The sequence below is a fragment of the Bacillus rossius genome, chromosome 5 (genome assembly GCF_032445375.1).
Source record: "Bacillus rossius redtenbacheri isolate Brsri chromosome 5, Brsri_v3, whole genome shotgun sequence".
In the NCBI taxonomy this organism is placed as follows: Eukaryota; Metazoa; Arthropoda; class Insecta; order Phasmatodea; family Bacillidae; genus Bacillus; species Bacillus rossius.
This window is the reverse complement of record NC_086333.1, coordinates 20,956,419-20,974,829: the sequence shown is the minus strand read 5'-3', so window position 1 is coordinate 20,974,829 and position 18,411 is coordinate 20,956,419. Positions and strand designations below refer to the sequence as shown.

At 36.7% G+C, this 18,411-nt stretch overlaps 1 protein-coding gene across 4 annotated transcripts in view; it reads left to right on the top strand.

The window, feature by feature from the left end:
• LOC134531628 (katanin-interacting protein-like) overlaps positions 1 to 18,411 on the top strand; it is a 136,377-nt gene that overhangs the window by 105,429 nt on the left and 12,537 nt on the right. For all 4 annotated transcript variants that reach the window (XR_010075049.1, XR_010075048.1, XM_063367385.1 and 1 more), the window contains exons 13-14: positions 3,560 to 3,661; positions 5,322 to 5,470. Coding sequence is in view for 2 of the 4 variants with exons in the window: in XM_063367385.1 (XP_063223455.1) it covers positions 3,560 to 3,661; positions 5,322 to 5,470 (251 nt within the window). In the remaining 2 variants the exon portion in view is untranslated. The remainder of the gene's footprint in view (positions 1 to 3,559; positions 3,662 to 5,321; positions 5,471 to 18,411) is intronic.

Sequence of the window (18,411 nt, the reverse complement as noted above, 5' to 3'; positions counted from 1 at the left end):
AATTTAAAACCTGTATCATTGAACTATTTAAAAAATCAGACTGTTTCTAAACTATCTACAGACCTTCAAAAGAGTTTAAATGTGTTTCTGAATCAAGTGATAAAGGAAAAGATTTTATTTGCCTTGAATCTGGAATTACAAACATCTGTTCTCAACACACCCACAACTTTTTAAACTTATTTGAAAAGTATCAAACAATCTGTGTAGACCCTTTAAAAAAAAACACAAAAAGCCTATTAAAACCATTGAGAAGTATATGATTAAGCTTTTCAAAACAATTGATAGCAAAAAAAAATTTACATTAAACCTGGCCAAAAGCTCTGTTCAACATGCCGTAACTTTTGTGAACATAAAATAAAAATCAGTGAGAATGAAACTGATGATGTACTCCTGAATGAATTAGATTTATTAGAATCAAGAAATGTATCCCTCTCACAAACAAACACTGCTTTAGATGATTTTGGTTCACACCTTGTCATCACATAGTAAGGGGTTATATTATAAAGAAAAGTTGATAATGTAACTATGGCTGTGAAAAGAAAAATTTCCAAAGCACTAGATTATGATGTACGGAGTTCTGATGAAGAAGATACAAACAAGTATTGTTAAAAAGGCACAAGATTTTGATGTGATGATTTCTCTTTTGAAAGAAAAGATTTCATCTTTTGGTAGGTCTCAAAAAATCCAAATTTGCTACTAAGCAAATATAAAGTGATGAAGGAATCAATGTGTGTGAATACATGGTGTGACAGTCAGTAAAGCTGAAACGTGAAAAGGGTATTTTGGAGATTCCTGTTCCAAAAAAAGGTAAAACATTTTCTGAAAATGCAATTAAACCTTTGATCATTTTATCAAGATAATGAAATTTCAAGAGTGTTACCTGGGGCAAAAGACAAATTAAGAATTAAGAATTTAAAAAAAATGTTGAGGTAAAAAATAGACTTATCCTGTGTAACTTGAGAGAACTCTATTCTTGTTTTAAATTGGAATATCCAAATGTGAAATTATGGTTTTCAAAATTTTGTGGTTTGAGACCTAAATGGTGTATCCTTGTTGGTTCTGCAGTCAGACACACTTTATGTGTCTGCAGCATCCACCAAAATGTAAAACTGTTATTGGATGCTGCCAAAGTTGAAGAATCATATACATACACCTATCCCTCACTTAACACGACTAATTCATTCCTAAAAATGCTCGTGTAATTTGAAATTGCGTATTCTGAAGCATTAGTTTCCATAAATGAGAATGTTCTGATTTATAATCATTGTTTTTTAAGTGAAGATCTTGACTATGACACAAGTTTTGTTAACTATGTCCAAAAGGAAATTACAAAATGGCTGGCAATAAATCATCAAGAAATAGATACAGTCAATTATTTCACTGATGGCTGTATTGATCAATATAAAAAAAGGAATTGTTTTAAGAACCTGTCTGAGCATTTGAAGAACTTCAATATGAAAGCTGAACACTCATTTTTTGCTACCAGTCATGGAAAATTAATATGTGATGGTCTGGGAGGAATAGTAAAAAGAATTTTAAGGAAAGCGAACACCCAGCTACCAGATAAAGATCTAATTATGTCAGAAAATGCTGTCTGTAACTTTTGTAAAAAGAACATTGAAAACGTTCTTTCATTTTATTCACAAAAAAATGCTGAATCACTATGATTCAAACTATAAAAATGATTTTCAACAACCTATTCCTGGTACTAGAATTTTTCATAATTTCAAACCACTTCAGACAAACGACCTTGAAATTAGTAGGACTACTTATAGTCTCAACCCTGCACTAATATTTTATCAAACGTCTTCTGATTGGGTTTGTGTTCGGCCATCTTTAAATAATTATATGACTGCAAATTATGATGATAATTGGTATTTTGGACTAGTAAAAACTATCTTCAGTGAAGAAGATGTGGAAATCCTTTTTCTTCACCCTTAAGGACCAGCTGTATCTTTTTATTGGCCTCAAAGAAAAGATTTGTGCACAGTGTCTTTGGAACACATCATCAGTGCAGCAGAGGCACCTCATTCAAGTAGCACCGGAAGAATGTATTATATTTCAAAAAAAAAGGTAGTGTCTAAAAAATTGAAAGATGTTGGATGAGGTGGAAAAAGTGTTTGTTAGCATCTATATGTATTTAAAAGACAAACAACTCACAATATTGAACGTGGATTGGGAACTATATATTTTGTTTGATGTAAGTACTCAATGGTGTATTGAATTTGAAAATATATTTTTCTGTTGTGCACAGAAATTAAACATGTTAAAAAGCCAACTATATTTTTTATTTAACTAATAGCCTATATATTTAAGAGTATTTTAAAACAAATTTTATCATGTCTTAGACTCCAAATATTGTTGTTTTTGTAAAACAAAACACCATTTTATTATATTTATTAAAAATTATATTTATATATGTTTTTTTTTGGGGATTGAGATAGGGAAATAATAACATTTTTTGTTGCTTTTAAGTATAACACACAAACTTCCTGCAAAATTCTGTGATGATATCTGGAGTAGTTTTCAAACAAATAATTTTAAAGTTCTGAATGCACTTTATAGGCATGATTTGGGAGACTTCAGATAGCACCAAATAAAAATAAAAAAAATAAAAATTCTAAAATATCTAAAAGAGCGAGTGAAAAAAATAATTTGCATGTGTTATCAGGATAGTAATATGTAGAATCTATTGTGCCAAGTTTCATAAAAATTTGAGGAGGTGTGTGTCAATACCTGGGTGACTTGGTGTGGAATGACCCTGACTTGTTTGGGCAGTTAGTGTATGTTAATGGTGCGAAGTGCTTGTTTTCTCTCACAGTGCGGCAGTGTCACTTGTCTGTCAGCACTACAGGCTATCTGCAGGCTCGTCACATTGTTCTGAGCATGTTCTCTCTCATTCTAACTCTGGTAAAGCTTTTAATGTTTTTATATTCACGTACAAAATTAATTTTACAGGAGGTTTAAGGCCAGGGTAAAATCAATCAAATCTTTAAAAAATATTAGGTAGTATGTTTTGTTCCAGGTATTTATTTTTTATTTACATGAATATATTAATATGGTTACCTTGTAGATTTTTTGAGTGGCTGAAATTCAATGAAAATAAGAAAAAATTTACAGTGCATTCTTCTTACATAATTATCTCCCTAAATTGCATTTTAATGTCTTTTTTTTTGTGAAGTATGGATAATGAGAAACAAATGGACATGTATTTAAGTTGAAAAACAATACCCATGGCTATTTCATGATATTAGTGAAATTTCTTGTAAATAATTTATTTGATTTTACTTAACCTTTCAAAATTCTTAAAAATTTTGGCAGTTATTATGCAAGAATGTAGTTCACCACATGGAAATTCTAAAAAAATATAACACTATAAATATTGGGTGAGGTATTTATTCATTTATACTACATTAAAAAAATTATGTTTTAATTTTTTAAAATATAGAATTTTTGAGACCTAAATTATTTTCAGTATTTTTACAATTTGGTTTATTATTTTTTTATAATAAAAATCACTTTTGTATAGCTATACAAAAGATAATATTTTTATTTTCAGCTCAACAGGGTGTATATAGTTTTTGATTATCCAGTGACAGTTTCTATGATTAAACTGTGGAACTATTCAAAAACTCCAACGAGAGGTGTCAAAGAGTTTGAGGTGAGAGATGGTTATATTACTCTAGTATAAGATAAAAAACTTTAGAATATACAGTCAATGCATGATACTCAGAATATTAACTACTAGGTAAGCACATGCTCATGCACATCCCCCCCACCCCAAGTTGTCACTCTCTGTGAGGCCTAGCCCACTGTAAGTTCATTCCCTTCATTATTTTTACAACTTTGTTTTAAAAGTATCAATATTTTTATTCATTCAGTGTTTTGCATAACTCACAAAAATTTTGTTATGACCATAACTATGTATTTCTTATAAAATATGCTGTAATATAATATGTGCAAAGTAAAGAAAATTTAATATGTTTTCAAAAAATCAAGCTCTGGAAGCCATTTTGGTGGATAATGTGCCGGAGCACACGGAAACTCGAAAACATACAAGATTATCTGGAGAAAATTGAATTTTTCTTGCCTCGTCGTGACATTGCAGGCTGCTCTCCAACAGCAGCTGATGCTACTGGGACCCATGCTTTTATTATTGCCAAAGGCAGTACCACGTCAAATAGTTCACATTGAAATACCTATACATCTCAAAATACACATATATTCATTACAAATAGCTGATATAACAATTAAAAAGAATTCTCAATACTTTTAAAAGTAAATATAAACCATCATGTTAGTATTTTACTTGATATAAATATAATGATTCATGTCTTATCTATATGAAAACAGTCAAACCACATAGACTTGTTGAATTGGTTATGGGAGAAGGCAAGATTATATGGTGGATAGCGATAAAGCGAAATAACAGTGAAATATAAGCCAATACACCACCAAACACTGAAATCATTGTGAATACATCAGACATCACATAACACTGAAATGCAGGACAAAAAACAAAAAAAATGCAACATTTTCCTCAATTACTTTGTTTTGGGAAACATAGAATTATTTTTATATATATTTAGTTTAGGCTTCTATTTTAAAATCTAAAATATTATATACTAAGTAAATATATTTATTTAGTTTCTATTCATGTTTTTTTTTTCCAAATTAAATAAAAACAATCTACAGCTGATGCTATACAGAAATGGCTAAAGGCCTACAGAGAAACATCACAAATAAATGTATAATTATTATAATTTGCATATTGATTTTTTGATTCATGTTAATAGTAATAACAACTTGGCTTTAGACATTACAATTTAAAAAAATTGTTTAGCTGTACTTTTAATTTGCATGTTTAATAGTAATAACAACTTGGCTTTAGACATTACAATTTAAAAAAATTGTTTAGCTGTACTTTAAATTTGCATGTTTAAAACTTTCATCAATATATGTATAATGGTTTTATGTGACACATTTTAAGTATCTTTTAGATGAAATGTTGAAGCAAATGATTTACATTATTGGGTTTGATATGTACTTGTTATTAGCCGACAGGTTTTTAAGTTTTTAATGATGATAAAGACTAAATCTATTATTTTTAATGATGCAATTTGCTTTTTAATAACACCATATAATCTTGGCTCTAGTTATGGAGTCTGTTTGTTTCTTTTGTAAATGTTTACTACACTGTTATTGTTTGAGTAATTTTTAATTTGCTCTTCATTCCAAGCATGTGATAGCAAGTACAATTATTTAATTATTTAATCTAAGATTTTACATCCAGACAGATATTTTTATGTAATGTTTTCTAGATCCTAGTTGATGATCTGTTGGTGTACAATGGTGTCCTGGATAAAGTGTCGAGACCATTTGGTGAGCCCGGGAACAAAGTGTCGTACAGGACAGTTCTTTTCACAAGGGACATAAACCTCTTGAGGCAGGAACGAAACACTCAAGTCAGGTGATTCTCCCCATAGTTATAAAAAGTATATTTGTAAAACTCCCATTGTCCTTTTAATTTTTTTTTTTACATAAAAATTGAAAGTTAACTTATTCCAGTGCTAATGTTGACACTGTTGATTAGAACACCAATGTAAGATCTAAAAGTAAGCCACATTTTCTGTGACCATGTAGTTTTATTTGTTTTAGTTATAATGTGTTAGGTAAAGGTTTCATCATGTCTCTAAATCACAGAGGCAGTTGAAACAGTCCAGAAATATTATGCATGTAATTTAACAAGCCAAAATTTAAAAATAAGATTTGACACTCAAGTTTTTATTAATTGCATACTTGTCAAACTACTGTACACTGGTTAAATTTATTCCTTTTCCTAGTATATTATTTGGTTGTACAGTGTTTTTTTGAAATTAACAAGTTGTTTCTAAAAAAAATTCTTTAATGTTAATGTTTCGAAGGCTTGGTCTCACTTGTCTAATTGAAGTTTTTAGTTTTATCCTTATCTTTATTTTATTTTATGACTAAGTAGAATCCCGTTATAGCGAGCACGGTAATAGCGAGAACACGGCTATAACAAGGTATTTTTGAGGAATTTACGGCGTGATCGTGTGAAGCGTGCTTTGGTTATTTGTCTGCTATATCTTCACCCCTCTCGCTCACCACTAGACATCTTGCCGTTGACACCTGTCACATTCTTCAGCCTTGCAGTCGCCACCTAAGTGCGTGGCTTTAAAAATAGAATCCCGTTCTTTCTTTCTTTTATAAAACTTCCGCTTGGCTTCAAGGCCAAGGTATGCTCGACTCGAATAAACCAAGCCTTTGAATATACATATAATTGTACGCATTTCTTATTATTTAGAAAATAGACAAAATATATTTTTTCCTGCCAATAAACATAACAATGCGCACTTTTTTAAAATATAAATATTAATTAATATGTTCGGACATTTTCATTAACGAATAATAACATTGTTTATAACTATGTTAGGGCAAAAAAGTTAGAGCCATCTTTATACTTGTTGCTAATTGATCGCGTTAATAATACACAAATATTTATAAATTTGTTTGGAATTATTTGTCGTGACACGTTTACAAACATGACACATTATTAATTTTACCATCTGACAAATAGTAGGCACTACCGTATTTATTTCCGAATCGCTACGACAGTTTTCTTGTTTTGTTTTGGTCAGTTGTTGGGGTATCTGTTGGGGAAGGGGGTGGTGATGGTTTGAGTTTAATCCCAAATTTATTTTCAAAAAAAGTTTAGAGGTTTCTTTAAATGAAAAAAAGTATAGTTTTCAAGCGACAATTTCGTTTGAGGCGTACGTGCGTTGCCACACTCCTGCTTTTTTTTGTAAGGAATTAAATCGTCGCACTACACTAGCACCACCTGTTAGCAACATCCCGAACCAACATGGCCGCCAGCCCACGTCAACAATAGATAGCAGGACAATGCTGCGTCGGCCGCGGGCTGAGATGCTATACTTAAGTGGCGCGGTAGGGTATTCTGGTTATTTTAATGCAATCGGTGATTGCATCCGTACTTGTGGGGTATAGTTTTAAAGAGAATTCACACATCTGCTCACAGAAATTAAGATTTTGTTAATAAAACTTGTTATTTTCCAATTATACAGTTTCAAACACAATTTTTATGGTATTTTTGGTTAATTTTTATTTTTTGGGGGCCATAATCTGTCCAATTCGGTTATAGTGAGGACACGGTTATAGTGAGGATCAAACCCGGAACCGTGACACCTCGCTATAACGGGACTCTAGGTATTTATAAAATTTTAACTCGAGACCTCTTTTGTAATTTTTGTGCTACCACAAATATTTTGAACAGATATTAGCTTATTATAATATTACAAGAGCTAAAAGTTGCGCAAGTAATGATAATTCCGAAGACTTGAACGCCTTTTCACACTCCTAATTAGAGACTCAGAAAAATTGTCTCTCACATATTTTGAATAATTTATTAAACATTATTAAACAATGAAAAATCTTTTTTCATAAAATATAAAAATTATTTCAGATATTTTTGACATGAAAAAATCTTTTTGAAATTATATTATTCATGAATTTTATAAATATTCAGGAATTATAATATTTGAGAATTTTTTTGTTATTTTATTATTATTTCAAATTATAAAACATAAAGGTGCAAACATACAATAACTGTGGTACATCAAACCATAAATATGTTATGTTGTGGTGTTAGTTATGCTTATGACACACTATAGTTAATTTAATACTACACATTATCCTATGCTTTACCCTTAAATGATGGTACATGACAGCAGAACATTTTTACTGTAGTTCTGGAGAGGCAGTGGTAGGCATATGTATTATATTTATCTCAGTCTTAGACAACTATTAATTGCAAAATATAATACATCACTCATCCACAATATCATTATCTATAAGAAAAATATTATTTTCATTAAAATCTTTTAGATAAGCAATGAAACAGTTTTAAAAGGATCCAGAATAAAGGCCTAGTCTATGCTGGTATGTGACAGAAGCAGCCTTCAAGCAGGAAGGAAAGATAACTTTATCTTGGAGGCCTGTGTGATTTAACACTCAAAACAAAAACTTATTTTGTTCTTTGCGCTTGCCCTTAGTTTCAAGCCTTTAAGGGCATTTCTGGTTAGAGTTGATGATCCTTTATTCATATAGTCTCTCTCTCATTCTTTCAGTGATGTCCAGCCGAGTTTTAAAATCACGCCCACCCCATTCTCCAGTAGAACGTGTTTCCTTTCATTTGTACTTCTTGACCCTGCCTGGACCAATCCAAACACATTCCCCTTCTCTTCTCACATTGGCCTTAGCTTTCCAAGTCAAACGACCCAATGAAATTAATAATTCCAGTATTCTGAGGGGCTGGGTTTTGCAAGACAAAGGGTTCTTTTTAATATCTTGTGGATACAAATATCTACTCCTTTCATTAAATAAGTAATAAAATTAGCTTCTCTGAAGTTATATTTTGTCATAAGTAGAGTTGAAGAGGTATTAAACTTGTTTTATTTATTTTTATTGCAACATACAAATTCAAAAGATCCTCGGGTTGGTATGCTTGTCTATGTCACAGAACCAAATAATTTTTTACTAGAATTTTTTCAATTTTATCCAAAAATTTTGGTGCTTGTCAGCCAAAAATTTGAGAACCTGCTACTCCAGAAATTATTGAATATCTGTTGAAAATATTTAAGGCTGAACAACAAATCAAAGAGAGGTATCGAGTTTAAATTTTTAGAAATAGTCCCTAAGTAAATGTCTGCGAGATTTGCGGCAGCGTGCGGCACAACGTGTAGCTACTGAAAATGACAAACAACGAGAATACTGTTGTGCGGGAACCTTCTTAGTTGTTTAGGCCCCGCTAGGGTAGCCAATTAAATATGTAGAGCTACTTTCGTGCTGCTTAGTAGGCTCCACACACACACTTAAACGTTGGGCTGAATAAAACTGTGTAATAAATTAGATTTCTTAAATTGTGTGACTCTTCACTGGTAATGTTGACATAAGGTAAGTCACAGTTAGGTGTTATTTGATTGATATGGAACATACATAAATACACACTGGAGTAGGTGGAATTACAAATAACACAACACAACACTGTGAATATTAAATATAGAATTATTTTATTTCCAATGTAAAAACGATTTAAAAGATTTCAATCTTATTAATATATTTAATTATTATTCATATCCAAAACAACAACCTAACTTAACGGTGACATCATAGTAATTCAATAAAAGTTCAATTACCAGGAGTTATGTTGCGCACATTTAAATATTTTCAAAAGTCTTAATTCGGGTTCGTTGACACTACACAGTTTTTAATTAATGTTTTTTTTTTAGGGAACTTAAATCAATTTACCTCGGCTAGATAGGTTCAAAATCATCGGCAGAGCTCAGAGCCTCTCATCTATAGGACCACTGAGTCTGTTAATTAATGTGTAAATTCGTAAAATTTATGTCCAAGTATTATTTAAATCCTCTATAAAGTCAATTTAATTCATGAAATCAATGTTTATAATAAGTTTCGGCGACGATGTGACGTAAAAACGGGAGTTTCGTGATTCGTGCATAAGATTAGGGCACAAAAAATCTGGGCACTTTTATTACTCACGTTAATCACTCCTATGATATTTATCTTTTTAGATAAATCCTATTTAAATGTTCTGAACTCCCTAATGGTTCATAATTATCATCCACTATCCGGGATGCCTGATGCTAGATAGCTAATTTTCAGGATTTAAATTCGCCGACGTCACGAAGTTGCCGCTCATTCAGCTGGCCATTGTAGAACTCTCCTTCTTACTAGTTTCCTCAAAATAACCAGTAAGACTCACTTTTAAATGGTGGCCCGTGATTGGCCAAAAGGACCGTTTCAGTTACCTAATTTCTTACCGAAAACGTAAACTCCGAACGCAACAATTGCGCGGATAACAAAATTTCACTTAAAATTCAAATACATAAATATTAAAATTAATAATTTACATAATAAAATTACGGCGTTAATTTTACCGTTTACAGTTTTCAAGTCCATTAGTCCTTAGAGGGGTATCAACAATACCTCGTTCAAATAGTCCGGTAAAAATCCAAAGAATCACTTTTCCATAGACATACATAACCAAATATTGCCGTTTCTGAAAATAAATGATATTATACATAGAGCAAACAAAAATAAAATAAATCGTAAATAATAATAAATAATTAAACTGTCAAAACAAACATGTTGCAGTACAGATTTTGCCGCCCTTGTCAATTACATTGAACAGTGCTCTTTGACCTGTTCAAAACGGTGCAATGTGATTGGCACTTCTCTTTCTCCGTCGCACAATACACAACACTCTTCGTTGCCTAGCAACGCGCGCACCAAACGACAAACAAAAAAAACAACTTGAGAGAGACTACCTCTCCTCCTCGATTCGTTTTTTACCGTTGCGCGCCTGAAAATCGCGCCTTTTTAAACACTTTTTATCGGGTCGTCGCTGCTAACAGACCTGCGCGAAGAAGTTCACGGATTTTGCAGTGCAAAATCTTCGAAGGCTGGAACTGCTGCTGCTCTCCGACAGCTTCTGCCTTGAGCCGCTCCTGTTGAGAAGGACTCGGGAGGACTTACTTACTGTGAGTATGATTCACTAAAGGGATTCGAAGGGGTGCAATGTACACGTGAGTCAACAATAGGACGTTCTCCAGGTCACGTCACGGCAATGGGTCAACGTCCATCTGCGGTGATGACTGCATCCTTGCTGCGACTCCTCCTTCCTGCAGCGGACAGCGGCGTCGAGACGGCGCCTGTCCTCAAAACGACCAACAAACCTGGCCTGGTTCACCACGCGTCGACGGGGTCTGGCGTGGGGCGATGATGCTGTACCAGACAGCACGGCATCTGGCACTGCAGCTGACGTCATCAACTGCTGATGTGGCGGCGTCCAGCCGCCCTGCCTCACGACTACGCGCGAGACGGCGTCGTGGCGTCTGCGGTGCTGATTGCGTGGGGCGAGGTCACCACTTCCCACAAGGAAGCACTCGTCTATTCCCATCACTGTTAGGTACACAATCGTTGCGAACCGCACTACGTCTAGCTCACTCTGGTGTAACCTTCGCACCTGACTTAAGTATAGGTGTCCGGGTCTTAATCGATACCTTAATCACTATGTGCGTACTTGTACTCTTGCAAATACAAGTGTCTGCAGGCAATACAACTTGTGTACTTGCCGCGGAACACTATGACGTCACCGTTAAAACAAAAATATCTTAAATTAACCTTAAAATTCCTAGCTTAACATATAACATTCTCATTATTAACATCATTGTTAGAAAAAAAAATAAATAAATACTATTAATTATTAAATCTCAATTCTTGCATAACAATGCCTGGTTATCAATATCCATTAAATTCAATATTAGTACTTTGCTTGCTACTAACATATCACATTGTTAGTTCGTACTTGATTAGTATGCATCACAGTGCATTTGCTTGTTTGTGTTCTCATTTCATGAGATTTCATACATTTCACCACAACATTTCATTATATCGTATCATTATTGAATATCAAACATCACATGTTTTGCTTTTCATTATAACATATTGATAGCTAACATAATTTATATTCATTACTCAATGTTTGTAACTTACATGTTTACATTTCATTATTAAAAATATTTGCATTTAACTATAGCATATTTAGCTTGCAATTTACATTTGCATTTCATCACACTTGTTAACATTTCATCCAAGAATATATATCATATCATGTACATACTGACAATTAATAGTTCATTGTTATGTTTACATAGTACATACTAGCAATTGATCATATAATATAACATTTATATATAACTATATATATATAATAACATTTACATAACATACCATTAACCTTTCATTATGTTTACAAGTTATACAATCAAAATTTCATAGCGTTTTTACACATTGTTTACATTATCTTCTCCTATACAGAGAAGTCGTTGGTTTACACAATTACCAACTTAGTAACTTTTTCAATTTCAGTCTGCTGTGCTCAACTCAACAGCTGTAGAGGCTTTATCTTCCTCTTCTCATCTTTCATTAATGTTGTTTTCATCCCGTAGCGGTTTCGCTGGGTTGAATAAGTGTTCACATTTCATCTCATCTTGGTTACTATCAGTAACATGAGTCTTGTAATCTACTGAGGTTCCTGACTTCAGTGTAGCTAAGGTTCCTTTACCAATCAGCTGTTTCACAAACATGCTGTATCAGGATAGCTTTCAACACATGGTATCACATGTTCAATATTTTTTTCATTTCTTTTTAAGAAAATTTTCTTGCTTCTTCAATTTTATAACTTCTGTTAGGCGAAGTTGCTTGTGGACACTTGTTTGCCGGAGTATCTTCACTTCTCGTGACAAAGGGCTTAGATCCTGAGTTTTTCAGATCCACATTCTTCGCTATTCTTCACATCATTCGAAGAATACTATTCAAGCAACTATGACAGTGATGCGAGTGAATAGTGTTGAGACGACGTAATTTTCTCGTATAGGGGCTTCTCCCAATAAATTCTTAAAAATCATCGATTTCAAATTTCAGTGTTTTCATTTCATAAAATATCAATGCCTTGACATCCAAAGTTTAATAAACTAAATATTTCAGCTAAATCTGATTGGATTTGTATGCGAAATGAGTGCATACTTTTCTAACCTGCATTCTGGGTAGAATGCAATCCTAAAGATCATTCTTTTCCCTAAATTCATCCCAGAAATGGTAATAAAATAGTGAAGTTTTAAAATCTTAGTGAGTTCTTCTATAAATATTAGAAAATTTAGTGATTTTCTATTTTTCATCATCAACATAACGACGCCTATTGGATTACTCAGCATCATCATTAAATCAAGGTAACCTGCATAATATTACTCTGCTTGTAGTTGCAAAGGGTTATGTGCTTTTAGAGATGCTTTGCATGCCAGTGTTTATATATGTCTACACAGCAGGATGGGGTATCATACCACCTAGTTACATCGACACTAAATAAGCTTAATTTCTTCTCGTTTGTTAGTACACAGTACATACAGCTTCACATAGGTATAGGCTAGTCTAATGTTGTATATATATGTCTTAGTGACATTTGAGTTCATACTCATACGAGGAATTGTGCAAGCCAACTGATACATAAATACAATACACATTGTACACAGGTAGCTTCACAGGCTACAATAACATCTGTATGGGTGGCATTTCACTTCACCTCAAATACAGCAATATAGCGGGAATTACACTTCCGTATAACCACAGGGTAAATATCTGCATAGGTGGCATTTTACTTCACCTTTACACAGAAACAAGCGGGAATTACACCTCCGCTTAACATTACAAATTACAGTGGCTGCACTACGCCTCACATGGCGTACTAGATCACATAATCACAGTGACATACACTTACTCCTCTGTACAGTTCAGATCCTTGGTCTGAAACTTACACTTAGACTGCTCTCAGCTGTTTATGGTACTACACCTTGTACCATCACGAGGCATTCGCAGCTTAGGTCGGTACTGCTTACATAGTAGTAGGGCTCTTGTATTCCCTTAACTGCGTTATATTATAACGGCCTACTGGTCGGCCTGTTGCTGGCTCTGCTAGTGCATAGCAATTCTCTTGTACTATGTCTGTGATGACATAAGGACCTTCAAATAACAAAAACAATTTCTTGGTTACATGTTCCCAGGCCTTGCTTACCGGAGTTGTTTTCTTCAGTACCTGGTCTCCAATTTTAAATTTTGCTAATTTTGATGCTGGTTTCCTCTTGCGTCTGATGTCAGCTTCTGCTGTCAACTTCCTCTTCACTAGAGCTTCTACCTCTTCTCCTGTAGGTAGTTTTTCCTCTTCATTAGGGGTGTGTTCACATCGGGGTAAATATTTCGGGTTGATCGCCACCGATCTATTCAGGCTCATGGCTTCTCCAGGGGTAACTCCAATAGAACCATGTACAGTATGGTTAATAACGCACTCTACATATGGCAACTTATCTCGCCATGATTGCTGCGAGTTATGGCATAGCGTACGTAAAAGACTCCCTATTGACTTCATGAGTCTTTCCACAGGGTTACTTTGTGGATGCCGTACACTGATGGTTGTAGGTATTGCACCTAATTTCCTGACTCCTGTTTGCCACAAATCACTGGTAAACTGGGTACCTCTGTCTGACAATACCACTTTAGGTAAACCAATTTCTTCAACGAAAGTTTTTAATTTTTGCATAACTGCTTTTGCAGTTGGGTTCACAATTGCATATAATTTGGTGAATTTTGTGAAAACATCTTGCATCACAAAAACATACTTAACACCTCCCTTTGACTGTGGTAGGGGGCCAAATAAATCAACTGATAATAATTCCAATGGTGCTGTTGGAATGATTGGCTGCAATTCTCCATGCAGGTGTTGTCCAGGTGGTTTCACCTTCTGACATAGGTCACAGGCACTTGTGACCTTACTTACATAGCGTGACATGTTAGGCCAATACACTTGCCTCTTTAATGCTTCAATGAGCTTCTTGCTCCCTACATGTCCCAAGGCTACATGTAGTTCCTAGGTGATTGGTTGCCTCAAATCAGCTGGTATCACTGGTTTCCAGTGATCTTCGAAAATGCCTCTCTTCCTTGACTGGGCAAACAAAACATTTTCTGCTGACAAACAGAAATGTTGGTGAATTTTATTATCAGCTGACTGCTTCTGCAGCTGGTTGATGGTGTTTTTGCAGTACTCATCTGCCTGTTGTTTACATTTTATATCCTTCAGGATATCTCGGAGTTTAGGGTTGGTTTTAAATATTTCTGTGGATACTGGTGCCACTAAAAATTCCTTCTGTCGTTTTGATGTAGATGGTGAACTTTCTTGCAGTTCATGCAGGCGACTTAGGTAATCTGCAGTGGTGTTGGCAGATCCCTTGATATGATGTATATGAATATCATATTCCTGCAGTAGCAAAAACCATCTCGTAAGGCGGCTACCAAATAACTTGCCTGCCTTAAGGCATGTTAACGCCTGGTGATCTGTTAACAATTTCACTGTTTCTCCAAGTAGCAGATCCCTGTACTTCTGGAGTGCCCATATGATGGCCAGAGCCTCTCGCTCTGTAACAGTGTAATTTCTCTCGGCTTGGTTGAGAGTACGACTAGCCATTGCTACAGTCTTTTCAATTCCATTTTCCTCCTGTGCAAGCTTACATCCTAGGGCTGTGTCAGAGGCATCTGTGTATAACAGAAATTCCTTCCCTTGGGTTGGATGGTAGATGACGTGTTCAGTCAGGAACAAGTTTTTCAAGCTGATGAAGGCTTGCTCGTGCTCTTCACTCCACATCCATGCCTGACCTTTCTTCAATAGGCTGAACAGTGGAACTGCACACTGTGCAACTTGGTTGGAGTATATCCTGTAAAACCCAATTATTCCAAGAAACGCTCTTAGCTGTTTCACGTTCCTCGGTGTAGGAAACTCTTGGATGTTCTGCAGCTTGTCTGGGGCTGTCTTAATGCCTTCAGGTGTGAGGATGTGTCCTAAAAAGGGTAATTCCTCTCTGCAGAAAACAGATTTTCTAATTTTCACAGTCATGCCTGCCTCTTGCAATTTGTGCAGTACAGTGGCAACATGCTGCATGTGCTCTTCAAAATTTGATGATGTTATTAATATGTCATCGACATACGCCCTTGCAAATCCCTGACACTCGGGTCCTAAGGTTGCGTCTAGACATCTCGTAAAGTCAGCCACTGCGTTACACAGTCCAAACGGCATAACTGTAAATACATACTGCTGATTCCTGAACAGAAATGATGTATATTGGCAGGAATTAGGCTCTAATGGTATCTGCCAATAGCCTGACGACAGATCCATGGTTGTGAGATACTTCACACCTTGATACAATCTTAAAATTTCTGCCGTTTGTATAGGACTTTCCCTGTCCTTGACTGTAATTTTGTTGAGCTCCCTAGCATCGAGACACAGTCTTACTGTCCCGTCTCGTTTACTCACACAAACTATGGGGTTAGCATAGGGGCTTGCTTCTCTCCTGATTACATTCCAATCAATCATAAGTTGTAGGTAGGCTGTGGCTTCCTGAACGTACTTCACCGGAATGGGATAGCATTTGCGGTGGTACGGTGCCTCCTCATTTATTTTAATCTTCGCTTGGTAGAATCTGTTTCTGCCTGGCTTGTCAGAAAATACTGACTGAAAATTGGCCAGTACACCAAACAGTTGTTGCAGCTGACTGGGTGATACACTCTTCACCTCCTGTAGTGACTGTCTTATGTCTTCAAGTGATGCCTGAAGTTGCTCACTTGCTTGTGCATTGTATATGTGCCTGTGCATAGGTTCACTGTACAATATTCCCACAAAACTTTCCCTCACATGCCACTTGCCTGTGAGTGTGACTGGAGTTTCACAGTCATTTGAATGAATTTTACATAGTTTAAAATCTATCACTACACCAAATTGTGATAGAAAGTCGGTGCCTATTATTAGCGGTTTTGCTAGGCCTTTCACAACTAGTGCAGTCATGTCTTTCGGTCTGCCTAGGCCGTGTACTGTTATCAGTACCTGTCTGTTTACAATAGGGCTTGCCCTTGATGTCACTCCAATTATCTTGAGTGCTGGTACTGGTATCTTGGGTAGTATGATGCCCTGATGCTCGAGGTAGTTCACCAACTCCTCACTGATACACGTGACTTCAGCGCCACTGTCAATTAATGCATCCACGTTGCATTCTTCAATTTTTAATGTCACATGTGGACAAACTGTACAAACTTGATGAACCCTATTTTCATCATTTTCATTATAGAGAAAGTCCCTTTCACTTTCTCTTAGCATAACAGTGCATATAAATTTATCGTAGCTGATGCAGCTGTAAATTGGAGTTTTGTCGTTATGTACCCCTGAGCCTGAATAGTGGGTTTCTGTTCGGGGCGATCCAACTGAAACCCGTTCTAGTTTAACGTGCCCTGGTTGGCACGTCCACCTGGAACACGTTGTTGTTGTTCTTTGTGGTTCCAATTACTTGGTCCTGCGACGCTGGACACTGCAGCCTTGAACTCGGCTGCTACCGGGTTCACTTCCCCTCTCTGGTAGTATGCAGCTTGATGTCCTGGATGCTGCGCCTGGAATGGTGGTGGAAATGTCGCGTTCTGGTAGCGTTGCTTGTTTCCAGAGAACTGGCTATTATGGGCTTGGCCGCCATGATTCTCTGTCGTCTGGGGGGAATAATGGTGGGGTGGCATTCGGGTTTCTTCGTGCCGGCCCTGGTATCGAGGTTCCTCCGTCTTGCGGTACTTCCTCGCGTACTCTCTCTCGTCTTCAGACGAGGATCTTGGGCGTCGGTCACGGGACTCCCTGGGAGGCCGTACTTCAGGCGAGTAGGAGCGGCGGCGGTTGTCGTTGCGGTCGTCCTTCCTCTTGCGCTGGTACATCTCTTCGTCGCTATGATAGTTCCTCGTATTTGACCACCAGGTCTTCCTCTTGTTGTAGGGGCCTTTGCGTTGGCTCATAGCGTACCGGCCATATGAGCTTTGCTCTCTGCCCTTGGGTTGCCACGTCATAGTGTGGACAGCTGCCTGACGGTTGTCCCTTGGCTTGTTGTCCCTGTTTTGCCAATAGTTATTCAGGGGTGGCTGGCGGTTCTGCTGGGGTACCCTCTCGTGGTCCTCCTTGGGTGCTGGCGTCCTGTCCATTTTCTCCAGCTTGTCGTAGTTCAGGAGCCTCTCTCTGAACTCTGTGACGTCTCGGTACGTCAGGCCGGACAACTGCTTTTGGTAGCGCAGCGGCAACTGAGTGAGTATTGCCGCTACGAACTCCTCGTCCGTCATGGGCAAGTCGAGGTATCTAGTTTTCTCAAACATTGTTGAGAGGTGGGCTTCCAGCGTTGTGCCCTTCCTGGGGTCATACCTCTCAGTATGGAGCTGGGCACGCAGATTGCTCTGAATGCGCAGACTCCAATACTGCTGGCGGAACATGGCCTGGAAGTGATTGTAGCTACTGGTGGTTGCACTCAGCATTTCCCACCAGTAGAAAGCCTGCCCTTTCAACGCACTGTTGAGGCATTTTAGTACCTCAGCCTCGCTGAGATTGAACGTGGCCGCATATTCCTCAAAGCGCTTCAAGAACCGTATAGGGTTCTCGGTAACCCTTCCTGAAAACGTGGGCATGGCCTCTGCCCAATGCTTGGCCGGGTGGTGGATCAGAGTAGCAGGGTCCATACTCGACGTGTTTACAAACGTCCTGCTACTTGGCCGATGAGTGATGGGGGTGACACGTGACGGTTCCTGGGGCAGGTGCTCAGTGTAGCACTCGGTGCCGCCCTGTTGCTTGCTTGTGGTGGGCAGTGTTGGAACAGTAGGTCCATGGCACTCGCTTGCCTGGGCCTGGCCTATACTACCAGCTGATGCAGCTGTAGGGCTCGGTTGGACAGATAGATT